Genomic DNA, 12,208 nt, shown 5'->3' on the forward strand with positions numbered 1-12,208 from the left:
AAGAAGAGCAAGATCATTCTTATCAAAATAGACCTATTGCCCATTCTAGTTTGCAGTAAAAATGAGTTTCATTTATGGTTTATTACAACTAAAGGATTTCCTTTGAATCAACAGTTTATGTTTAGCTGGCAGGAGAATTTATAGATGTCAGTGAGGAATAATACCTTTCATGAAGGATTATATTACTGTTAAGTCATTACTGGTGGGCATTTTACACATGGAAGCCATCAGGTTCCTTGGTATGCAAAGCCCTGTGAGCCCAAGTCTGGAGTTGAGTATTGACTAGAGTAAAATAATCATTGGGTATGAGAAATTAAATCTTCTAGGACTGGGTAACTTTCAGTAATGTCCTCCTGGTTGCTCTTTTGCCCTAATCTGAATTATCCTTTTATCATAGTATTAAATACCCTATTAGCTACCATCAGATATTCAGTTGAGCCTGGCTGAATAAAGTTCATAGAAAACAAACTAAATGAAACATTCAGGGGAACGTAAAATGTAAAACATTCTGGAGTGCAAGCTGGTCTTTCAAAATGACAATGTCATAGCGGAAAAAAAGATTAAAGTGTCATAACAAACAAATGTAATTTATGAACTGGGATTTATCATAGTTTAAAAATATGGTTAAATAAAAGCCATTTTGGAACCAATTGGAGAAATTTACACCTGGACTAAATATTAGATAATATTAGTGAATTATCAGGGCTAGGCACAGTGGCTCATACCTATAATCCCAGCACTTTGGGAGGCCAAGGAAGACGGATCTGTTGAGGTCAGGAGTTCGAGACCATCCTGGTCAACATGGTGAAACCCCAACTCTACTAAAAATATATAAATTAGCTGGGTGCGGTGACTGTGCCTATAATCCCAGCTACTCGGGAGGCTGAGGCAGGAGAATCACTTGAACCCAGGAGGCAGAGGTGCAGAGCTGAGATTGCACCACTTTACTCAAGCCTGGGTGGCACAGCAAGACTCCATCTCAAAAAAAAAAAAAAAAAAAAAATAGGGACTTCTCAACAAAATAAAAAGAAAACGTGTAAATTTTTAAAAATTAGAAACTTGAGCAACAAACGAAAAATAAATAGGGAATGCGCTCTTTTTTTTTTTTTTTTGAGACAGTCTCACTCTGTCACCCAGGCTGGAGTGCAGTCGCATGATCTTGGCTTACTGCCACCTCCACCTCTCGTGTTCAAGCAATACTCCTGCCTCAGTCTCCCAAGTAGCTGGGATTACAGGTGCACGCCACCACACCTGGCTAATTTTTGTTTTTAGTAGAGATGGGGTTTCACCATGTTGACCAGGCTGGTCTCCAACTCCTGGCCTCGAGTGATCCACCCTCATGGCCTCCCAAGTGCTGGGATTACAGGCGTGAGCCATCACGCCCGGCTGGAAATTCTGTAATTAGTTTTTCTAGTTAGCTTTCCTAGCTGTGACAATAGTATTGTGTTTATGTAGGACAATGTTCTTAAGAGATGCATGTTAAAACAAGGGTGAAGCATCCTGCAGCCAATGATGTGCCCAAACCAAGTCCTAATGACTCACAGGCTATTTATTGTTAAATCTTCAAGAATTGTGTGACTCCACCACCCTTGGCAGCTTGAAATCAGCCATAATGGGAGTATTTATACCACAAAAATCTGCAAATGTGGACTTTTGTCCCCCAAGAAAACTAATTTACTAGCATATCACTACCTGCAGTTTACTTTCAAATGGATCAGAAAACACACACACAGACACATATAGATAGAACAAAAATGACAAAATACTAATAATTGTTGTGATTGTTGAATCTAAGTAGAGAATCTATGGTCATTCATAGCACTAGTACTTGAGTCGGCAGACTTTTTCTGTAAAGGCCAAACTGTAAATATTTTACACTTTGCGGGCCATACAGCCTCTCGGGCAACTATGCAACTCTGCAACTCTGCCTTTATAACACAAAAGGAGCCATGGACAATGCTCATATGAATGGATGTGGTTATTCCCCAGCAAAACTTCATTTATGAGAACACAGGGTCAAATTCAGCCGAGGGCCATGGTTCAAGTTTTCTGTACTTTGAAAATAATTTATAATAAAATATTGAACAGTTTTTTAAAGTACAAATTTCTTAGCCTAGGCTGGGAGTGGTGGCTCACGCCTGTAATCCCAGCACTTTGGGAGGCCAAGGTGGACGGATCGCTTGAGGTCAGGAGTTTGAGATCAACCTAACCAAAATTGTGAAAACCCATCTCTACTTAAAAAAATACAAAAATTGGCCATGCGTCGTGGCTCACACCTGTGATCCCAGCACTTTCAGAGGCCCAGGCGGGCGAATCACCTGAGGTCGGGAGTTCGAGACCAGCCTGACCAACATGGAGAAACCCAATCTCTACTAAAAATACAAAATTAGCCAGGTGTGGTGGCGCATGCCTGTAATCCTAGCTACTCAGGAGGCTGAGGCAGGAGAATCACTTGAACCCGGGAGGCAGAGGTTGCGGTGAGCCGAGATAGCACCATTGCACTCCAGCCTGGGCAACAAGAGTGAGACTCCACCTCAGAAAAAAAAAAAAAAAAAAAAAAAAAGCTGGGCATGGTAGCAGGCGCCTATAGTCTCAGCTACTCAGGAGACTGAGGCAGGAAAATCACTTGAACCCGAGAGACAGAGGTTGCAGTGAGCTGAGATCCTGCTGCTGCACTCCAGCCTGAGTGACAGAGCAAGGCTCAGTCTCAGGAAAAAAAAAAATCTTAGACTGGTTTTCAGAGCCTTCCTGAGTTCCTTGACACTCCAGCAAGCTGTTTCATACTGACCTGTTTTCATTCCCTGGACGCTCGGCACACTTTGGCCCCCTTGGTGCCTTTGCTCAAGCAGTTTTCTTTTTTTTTTTTTTTTTGAGACGGAGTCTTGCTCTGTCTCCCGGGCTGGAGTGCAGTGGCCGGATCTCAGCTCACTGCAAGCTCCGCCTCCAGGGTTTACGCCATTCTCCTGCCTCAGCCTCCCAAGTAGCTGGGACTACAGGCGCCCGCCACCTCGCCCGGCTAGTTTTTTGTATTTTTTAGTAGAGACGGAGTTTCACCGTGTTAGCCAGGATGGTCTCGATCTCCTGACCTCGTGATCCACCCGCCTCGGCCTCCCAAAGTGCTGGGATTACAGGCTTGAGCCACCGCGCCCGGCCTGCTCAAGCAGTTTTCTTTCCCTACAATTTCCTTGCTACGCCCAAGCCCATATCTATTTATCAGCATTTACAAGACATCGACTGGCCGAGGTGACACATGCCTGTAATCCCAGCACTTTGGGAGGCAAGGGGCAGGAGGATCACTTGAGGCCAGGAGTTTAAAACCAGTCTGGGCAATATAGTGAGACCGTGTCTCTACAAAAAAAAAAAAAAAAAAAAATTAAATTAGCTGGGTGTGGTGGCAGGTCCCTGTAGTCCCAGGTACTTAGGGGCTGAGATGGGAGTATTGCTTGTGCACAGGAGGTAGAGGCTACAGTGAGCCATTATCTGCCACTGCACTCCAGTCTGGGTGACAAAGGAAGGCCTTCTGGAATCTCTTTCAGTTAAAGTTGATCTCTCATTTCTCTCAATAGCTATAGTCCTATATTTGTGCCCTGGTTTTGCTGCTTTTCACAGTTTACCCTTAATTAACTCTTGGTTTTTTGTGGGGATTTTGTTTGTTTCTGTTTTGTTTTGTTTTGTTTTTTGAGACGGAGTCTCACTGCAGCGCTCAGGCTGGATTGCAGTGGCGCAACTTGGGCTCACTGTAACTTCCACTTCCTGGGTTCAAGCAATTCTCCTGCCTCAGCCTGTCAAGTAGCTGCGACTACAGGTGCACGGCCCCACACCCAGCTAATTTTTGTATTTTTAGTAGAGGTGGAGTTTTACCATATTGGCCAGGCTGGTCTCGAACTCCTGACCTCAAGTGATCCACCCTCTAGGCCTCCCAAAGTGCTGGGGTTACAGGAGTGAGCCACCGCACCCAGCAATCCCTTGATTAACTCTTGATCCACAAAGCAAAGAAGGCTTATTCTACTCTTTACAAAGAATAAATACTCAGTTAATACTCATAAATTAAACATCTAATCTAGTCATGCAGACATTTACATACCTAAAGGTGCCAACCTAGAAGTCTAGAACAGGTTCCCTTAAGACTCCTCTGATCCAAGTCCAGCTAGCTTTGAAGTTATTGTATATCAAGCCAAAATAAACTTGGTCTTGGTGGGTGGGATGACTTTCTTGGTAATGGCTAATGGCTTGATGAAGGGAAACTAAGTCATCTGAGCATCTGTTGTGATTTAGGCACTGTCAGGCACTCCGTGCAGTGTTATGTAGTCCCCGCAACAGTCCGACAAGGGACTTATATTATCCCCACTTAGAACTGAAAACAGTTAAGGCCGGGCACAGTGGCTCATGCCTGTGATCCCAGCACTTTGATCTGCTGAGGTGGGCAGATCACCTGAGGTCAGGAGTTCAAGACCAGCCTGACCAATGTGGTGAAACCCAGTCTCTACTAAAAATATAAAAATTGGCTGAGTGTGGCGGCGGGCACCTACAATCCCGCTACTTGGGAGGCTGAGACAGGAGAATTGCTTGAACCCAGGAGGTGGAGGTTGCAGTGAGTCGAGATGGCACCATTGCACTCCAGTCCAGGCGACAAGAGTGAATCTCCATCTCAAAAAAAAAAAAAAAAAAAAGGAAGAAAGAAAGAAAAGAAAACAGTTAAATGGTTTCCGTAAGATTATAAAGCTAGGATGGGAGTTTGAATCCGGCTGCCTCTGACACCCAGCACCATTTTAGTGTCTTCATGCATTCAGTGATTGGAAACCTAGGCTAGAACAGTTCCCAAAGGCTATATGCAGTGTGGAAATATTTGTGGAGTGCTGGGAATCTGATGGAGTTTAGTATTAAGTGCCACTGGACAAGGCATTAGAAAACCTGGCCCCTGGCCGGGCACAGTGGCTCACGCCTATAACCCCAGCACTTTGGGAGGCTGAGGTGGGCAGATCACCTGAAGTCAGGAGTTCAAGACCAGCCTGGCCAAGATGGTGAAACCCCATCTCCACTAAAAATAAAAAAATTAGCCAGGCATGGTGGCAGGTGCCTATAATCCCAGCTACTCGGGAAGCTGAGGCAGAGAATTGCTTGAACGCGGGAGGTGGAGGTTGCAGTGAGCCAAGATCACGCCACTGCTCTCCAGCCTGGGCAACAGAGTAAGACTCCGTCTCAGGAAAAAAAAAAAAAAAAGAATACCTGGCCTCTGATCTCTACTCTGCCTGCCTCCATCTATGATCTTGTGTCACTGAGTTTCTCTGGACCTCTATTCTCTTGACTGTATAATTAGAAGAATAAATCAGCTTATTTATTTTATTCATTCATGTTTCATGCATTATATAGTAAGGAGCTTGAAGTCTCATGATGTCATAGATAAGTGAATGGAGAATTAAAATACAACACTAAGTCGAGTGCAGTGGCTCACGCCTGTAAATCCAACACTTTGGGAGGCTGAGGCAGGCAGATCACCTGAGGTCAGGAGTTCGAGACCAGCCTGACCAACATGGTGAAACCATGTTGGTCATGGTGCACAGGGGGTACTCCAGGTGCCCAGAAGAAGAGGGGCAACTAGCTCCTTAGGGCCATCATCCTAGCTGAGTGCATTCTACCCAGGTGGAATTTGAAGAGCTTGTTGGGGTGGGGGAGGACAGCCCCAGGGGGAGATGGTAGACCAGGTTACCTCTGAGAACTGCAGTTGGTTCCCCTATAATTAAAGGGGAGAAGTTAAAGAGATCCTGAGGCCGGAGGATCTCTTGAGCCCAGGAATTTGAGATTAGCTTGGGCAATATAGTGAGACTTCATCTCTACAAAAAGTTTTTTAAATTAAACAAGCATGCTGGTGTGTGCCTGTCATCTCAGCTACCCGGGATGCTATGGTGGAAAGATCACTTGAGCCGGGGAACTGGAAGTTGCAGTGAGCTGAGATCACACCACTGCATTCCAGCCTGGGTGACAGAGCAAGACCCTGTCTCAAAAAATACATAAATAAATAAAGGAGGGAAAGGGTAGAAAAGTGAGGCCAAGCAAGAGCTAGCTTGGCAAAGGACTTAAATGCCTCGTGAAAGAGCTTAGACTTTTCTCTTAAGGCTATTGGAAGGGTTTAAGCAAGATGGTCTTTGCATTTTATTAAGCTCTCCTTGGCAGCATAGTAGATGGAGTCCAGGAGTGCAGAACGGGTGGTGGGAAGACTCTTTAGAAAGTGATTGCAAAAATTAACTGAGGCGAGAGATGATGATGGCCTGAACTAATGTATTGGCAATGGGAATGAGGAGTAGAGGATAAACTTGAGAACTCTGAAGAGATGGAAAGACTAGGATTCATTGACTGTATCAGTCAAAATGGCTACAGATAATCTCACAAACTCCGCTGCCGCAGATGGGCAAGGCACTGTGGTGCTCATTACAGTCACTCAGGGATCCAGGCCAAGGAGCATCTCCAGTGTGGGCTGGTAGCTATGCAAGAGGGAAAGCTCTATAGGGACTCACAGGACAGTTAAATGCTGTAGCCCCAAAGTGGCATCCCCATTCACAACTCATAGACCAGAACTTGTCACCTGGCTACACCCAATCTCTGGGAGCCAGAAACTTCAGTTGTGAATAAGCAACCCTGGGGCTGCCCCTGTGCCTAACCAGATGTGGGGAATGAAGACTTCTGGATTGCTGATTTAGATAATTAGCTAGACATGGCTGGGCACAGTGGCTCACGCCTGTAATCCCAGCACTTTGGGAGGCCGAGGCAGGTGGATCACAAGGTGAGGAGATCGAGACCATCCTGGCTAACACAGTGAAACCCCATCTCTACTAAAAATACAAAAATTTAGCTGGGCGTGGTGGCAGGTGCCTGTAGTCGCAACTACTTGGGAGACTGAGGCAGGAGAATGGTGTGAACCCGGGAGGCAGAGCTTGCAGTGAGCCGAGATCGCACCACTGCACTCCAGCCTGGGTGATAGAGTGAGACTCCGTCTCAAAAAATAAAAAGAATTAGCCAGACATTTGAGGCATTTGCTAAGAAAGAGAAGATGGCAACGGAGCAGTGGAAAGTGAGCCGACCAAATAATTAATTCTATGTGTCTTTTTCAGCTCTAAAGTGTAATCGTTGTATTGGTCCTTTCTCATCATCAAAGAGGACTGAAAGTCATCTTCATTTGTCAGCAATTCATTCTTTTTTTTCTTTTTTGAGATGGAGTTTCACTCTTATTGCGCAGACTGGAGTGCAATGGCACAATCTTGGCTCACCACAACCTCCGCCTCCCGAGTTCAAATTATTCTTCTGCCGCAGCCTCCCGAGTAGCTGGGATTACAGGCGCCCGCCACCACACCTGGCTAATTTTATATTTTTAGTAGAGATGGGGTGTCACCATGTTGGCCAGGCTGGTCTCAAACTCCTGACCTCAGGTGATCTGCCCGCCTCAGCCTCCCAAAGTGCTGGGATTATAGGTGTGAGCCACTGCACCCAGCCTTTTTATTTATTTATTTATTTTTTGAGACAAGGTCTTTCTCCAATGCTCAGGCTAGAGTGGTGCAGTGGTGTAGTGATGGCTCATTGCAGCCTTTACCTCCTGGGCTCAAGTGATCCCTCCACCATAACCCTCTACATAACTGGGACTCCAGTTGTGCACCACCATGCTTGGCTCATTTTTTTATTTTTTATAGAGACGGGGTCTCACTATGTAGCCCAAGCTGGTCTAGAATTCCTGGGCTCAAGCAGTCCTCCTGTCTCAACCTCCCAAGTGTTGGAATTACAGGCATGAGCCACTGTGCCCAGCCGACATTATTCTTTGCAAAGAGAGTTTTAGTTCATTCTTCCCAGCTAAACAAAAGCTTTGAGTTTTAAAAATGTAGCATTCAGGACAGGCACAGTGGCTCACACCTGTAATCCTAGCATTTTGGAAGGCTGAGGCAGGCGAATTGCCTGAGGTCTGGAGACGGAGACCAGCTTGGCCAACACAGCAAAACCTCATCTCTACAAAAATACAAAAATTAGCCAAGTGTGGTGGCAGGCGACTGTAATCCCAGCTACTCAGGTGGCTGAGGCAGGAGAATTGCTTGAATCCGGGAGGTGGAGGTTGCAATGAGACAAGATCATGCCACTGCACTCCAGCCTGAGCAACAGAGTGAAACTTTGTCTCAAAAAAAACAAACAAAACAAAACAAAAAGACCAGGCACGGTGGCTCATGCCTGTAATCCCAGCTCTTTGGGAGGCGGAGGCAGGGGGATCACGAGGTCAAGAGATCTAGACCAGCCTGGCCAACATGGCGAAACCCCTTTTCTACCAAAAATACAAAAATATAAAAATTAGCTGGGTGTGGTGGCACGTACCTGTAGTCCCAGCTACTTAGGAGGCTGAGGCAGGATAGTCGCTTGAACCCGGGAGACGAAGGTTGCTGTGAGCCGAGATCATGCCACTGCACTCCAGCCTGGCAACAGAGTGCGACTCCACCTCAAAAAAAAAAAAAAAAAAAAAAATAGCATTCAGATCTAATACTATGTGTCTTTCTTGAATTTTCATATGGACTAGTGTGTCAACATATGGTGTTAAAAAAAAGTTATTGCTGGGCGCGGTGGCTCAAGCCTGTAATCCCAGCACTTTGGGAGGCCAAGACGGGCGGATCACGAGGTCAGGAGATCGAGACCATCCTGGCTAACACGGTGAAACCCTGTCTCTACTAAAAATACAAAAAACTAGCCGGACGAGGTGGCGGGCGCCTGTAGTCCCAGCTACTCCGGAGGCTGAGGCAGGAGAATGGCGTAAACCCGGGAGGTGGAGCTTGCAGTGAGCTGAGATCCAGCCACCGCACTCCAGCCCGGGTGACAGAGCAAGACTCCGCCTCAAAAAAAAAAAAAAAAAAAGTTATTAACTAAGATAGTATTGAAGCCTTCCTCACGTAAGAATATCAGGCTGCTGGCCAGGTGCGGTGGCTCACGCCTGTAATCCCAGCACTCTGAGCAGCCTAGGCAGGCGGATCACTTGAGGTCAGGAGTTCGAGACAAGCCTGGCCAACATGGCAAAACCCTATCTGTACTAAAGATACAAAAATTATCTGGGTGTGGTGGTGCATGCCTGTAGTCCCAGCTACTTGGGAGGCTAAGGCAGGAGAATTGCTTGAACCCGGGAGGTGGTGGTTGCAGTGAGCCAAGATCATACCACTGCACTCCAGCCTGGGCCGACAGAGCGAGACTCCATCTCTTTAAAAAAAAGAAAAAAGGGAAGAATATCAGCCTGTTGAATTCAAAATGCCAGAGATGTAAATGCCCTCTGCCTTCTTACTGCCCCCCCCCCCAGCATGGCACATTTCAAGATATTAAGGGATGGGAGTCAGGAGGAGGTGTAATTAGGCTGATTGGAACCTATTGTGCTGCTCTGGAGCACAGGCACCAAGCAGCCTTAGGGAATGAGTGCCTGAAGATCATTGGGAAATTATGTCCTATATACTCCATCTATACTATTTCTCCCTTTCTTTGTTTTCCATCCCCCCCTCCCCAGTTTAATTGTGGTGCTTACAGTGTACCTTTAAAACTGACTTTTATCGTGCATTTGTTTCTTAACAGTTGCGAGAAAGAATCAAAGCTGGCAAAGGTGTGACTTCAGCTATTGACCTGTGTCGTTACCATGGAAACAAGGCACTGGAGGCCCTGGAGAGCTTTCCTCCCTCGGAGGCCAGATCTGCTTTAGAAAACATTGTGTTTGCTGTGACCAGATTTTCATGACATCAAATTAAAAAGACACTATTGTTAGCTGAAAATCCTAGGGAATGAGGTGATGGGCAGAGCTTTCATGAAGCATTAATGACTTTTAAAACATATGCATTTTTCCTTCCTTTTATCACATTGCTAAATGAGTTCTGCTTGCTTTTTGGAACTGCTACAAACAAAATTAGAAGAAAAAAAGGTCAAGCAGTTTTCACTTGTCACGCCAGAAGCACACTTGAGGCTGCAGTCACAGAAATAATTAATGAGATTCGCTCCTGTGACCTCAGCAAATGGACAGGAAATAAGTCCTTATTGATTGGACCGAGCCGGGGATGGCGCCAGGGCGGTGGCCTGTGGTTTTCCTTCTAGAGAGGACAAAGCAAGCTGGAAGCTGCAGGTGTCAAGAGAAACGCTCTCAATACCAACCAGGGAGGACTGTCAAATCAAAAACTAGTGACCAATTTGTCATAATGGAGAGTAGTTCAATGGATTAAGAAAAATCTGTGTTATTTGTTGTCTTGCAATTATGTCTGTGGATTTTTTTTTTTTTTTAGATGGAGTTTTGCTCTTGTTGCCCAGGCTGGAGTGCAATGGTGCAGTTTTGGCTCACTGCAGCCTCCACTTTCTGGGTTCAAGCGATTCACCTGCCTCAGCCTCCCGAGTAGCTGGAATCACAGGCGCCTGCCACCACGCCTGGCTAATTTTGTATTTTTATTAGAGATGGGGTTTCACTGTGTTGGCCAGGCCGGTCTCGAACTGCTGACCTCAGGTGATCCACCTGCCTTGGCCTCCCAAAGTGCTGGGATTGCAGGTGTGAGCCACTGCACCTGGCCCCATGTCTCTGGATTTATAATGTAGTATGAATATACTTTGTGCTTTATGGTTTTTATAATGTCTTTTTGGAGAAATTGCTGAAAAGTTGCCAAATATTTGAAGTAGGAGATTAAAATGTTATTAAATGTTAAATTAGTTACATTAGGAATAGTCTGTTTTTCTTTCTTAAAGATCAGTTTTTTTTTTAAACACATTTCAAAGAACCAAATTTTTTTTTTTTTAAGGAAAAAGGAGCTTTTTTCAAGTGAAATGTATTCATTTGTAATACTTTCGTTTAAGGAATATTTTAATTTTTACGAGTTTCAGAAACAGAATTTTTGTACTAGAGAATTCATTGGTGAGAGTGTTCTTTTAACCTCATAATGTCAAATTTTGGTCTTGAACCACAGACATCCAATTATAGAAAGAATATAAGCAATCTGACAGGCCTGCAATCAGACACTGTCTCTGTGTGGTTCATAGGAGATGATTTTTGAGGTTTGCACTCATGCAATTTGAGAACACCGTTGACAAGAAGGCTGAGTTTACATAAATGATCTAGATTGAAACTCAGCTACCTTTCTTCCTCATGTGGTGTAATTACAGCCCTATCTGGAGACAGCGAACACAGCAAACAGATTTTATTACCTAGTTCACTCAAACACTAAATGAAGTTATTTTAGTTAAAGCCCTCCCCCAAAAGTTACAAAATCATTTTATCAGGGCCCAACATGTGGCATGCAATGAAGAGAAAATGTAAAGCTACAGAGGTTAATGTATTGTATTATAAAATATTTTAAGTGTACTCGAAATATCGTAATGGTACAGTTTATGCCACTATAATTTAAGGCCTATAGATTTAGCTTAAGAGAACACTCTTCTGTTTGAAACGCCTTCTTTCACTGAAACTGGCTTAATTAGTAACCATGGATAAGATGCTTTAGATCAGACTAGGTTTTAATCATTAACTTCCACAAAGAAGAGTCATGCTTTGCGTTCGGTGTGCTGGTTGAATGTGCAGGAACTCCAGCAAACGGTACATTTTGCTAAGCAGATGGTCGGGCACTGCAGGGCACCAGGCTGGATCCTAGGGTGCTTCTCATTCTGCGTTAGCATCTGGTTTGCTGTATGACCTTGCACAAGTCACTTCCCTCTGAGCCTCAATTTTCTCATCTGTAAAATGAGATTCAAAAGTTGACCTGAAAGCCAACTGTGGGGGAAAAAAAAAGAGATTAAACAAGATAATTATGAAAGTCTTTCCAGGTTTGTTTTATTTTCTGAAAGTTTACTATTCTTGACTGTCTAAATAGCAAAGATACTATGTGAGGTTCAGGGAGGAGGGAAGGTGAAACCCAAAGAGTGGCCTTGAAGGAATGCTGAGAGCTTAATGGCAAGCTTCCTGCCAAGCTGCCTCTGCATGACCTAAAGGATTACAGCTCTCCTTGATGTGACATGTAACCCTGGACTTTTCTGTCTCAACACCTGCCTTGCTGCTTTCTTCGAGACCTTTCCTACCTCCCTGTCATCTTCCCAGCTGTTCTCGTGTCCTTTATCCCATCTCCCGTACCTTGCCATCCTGACTCCCTGGCTCCTGGATCCCTGGGAGCAGTAACCCCCTGCTGCCTGTTGAGTGACAGAGCTCTGCCTCCCCTACAGGGGTGGCTGGCCTCCTTCCTCA

At 45.0% G+C, this 12,208-nt stretch overlaps 1 protein-coding gene across 2 annotated transcripts in view; it reads left to right on the plus strand.

Annotated features, from left to right (window-relative positions):
* PDSS2 (decaprenyl diphosphate synthase subunit 2) overlaps window positions 1-11,786 on the plus strand; it is a 305,156-nt gene extending 293,370 nt beyond the window's left edge. For both annotated transcript variants that reach the window (XM_023205943.3, XM_023205945.2), the window contains one exon: window positions 9,577-11,786. In XM_023205943.3, coding sequence (XP_023061711.1) covers window positions 9,577-9,735 — 159 coding nt within the window. In that variant the 3' untranslated portion in view covers window positions 9,736-11,786. The remainder of the gene's footprint in view (window positions 1-9,576) is intronic.
* Window positions 11,787-12,208: the final 422 nt, after the last annotated feature.

Source organism: Piliocolobus tephrosceles, chromosome 5 (genome assembly GCF_002776525.5).
Source record: "Piliocolobus tephrosceles isolate RC106 chromosome 5, ASM277652v3, whole genome shotgun sequence".
Lineage (NCBI taxonomy): Eukaryota > Metazoa > Chordata > Mammalia > Primates > Cercopithecidae > Piliocolobus > Piliocolobus tephrosceles.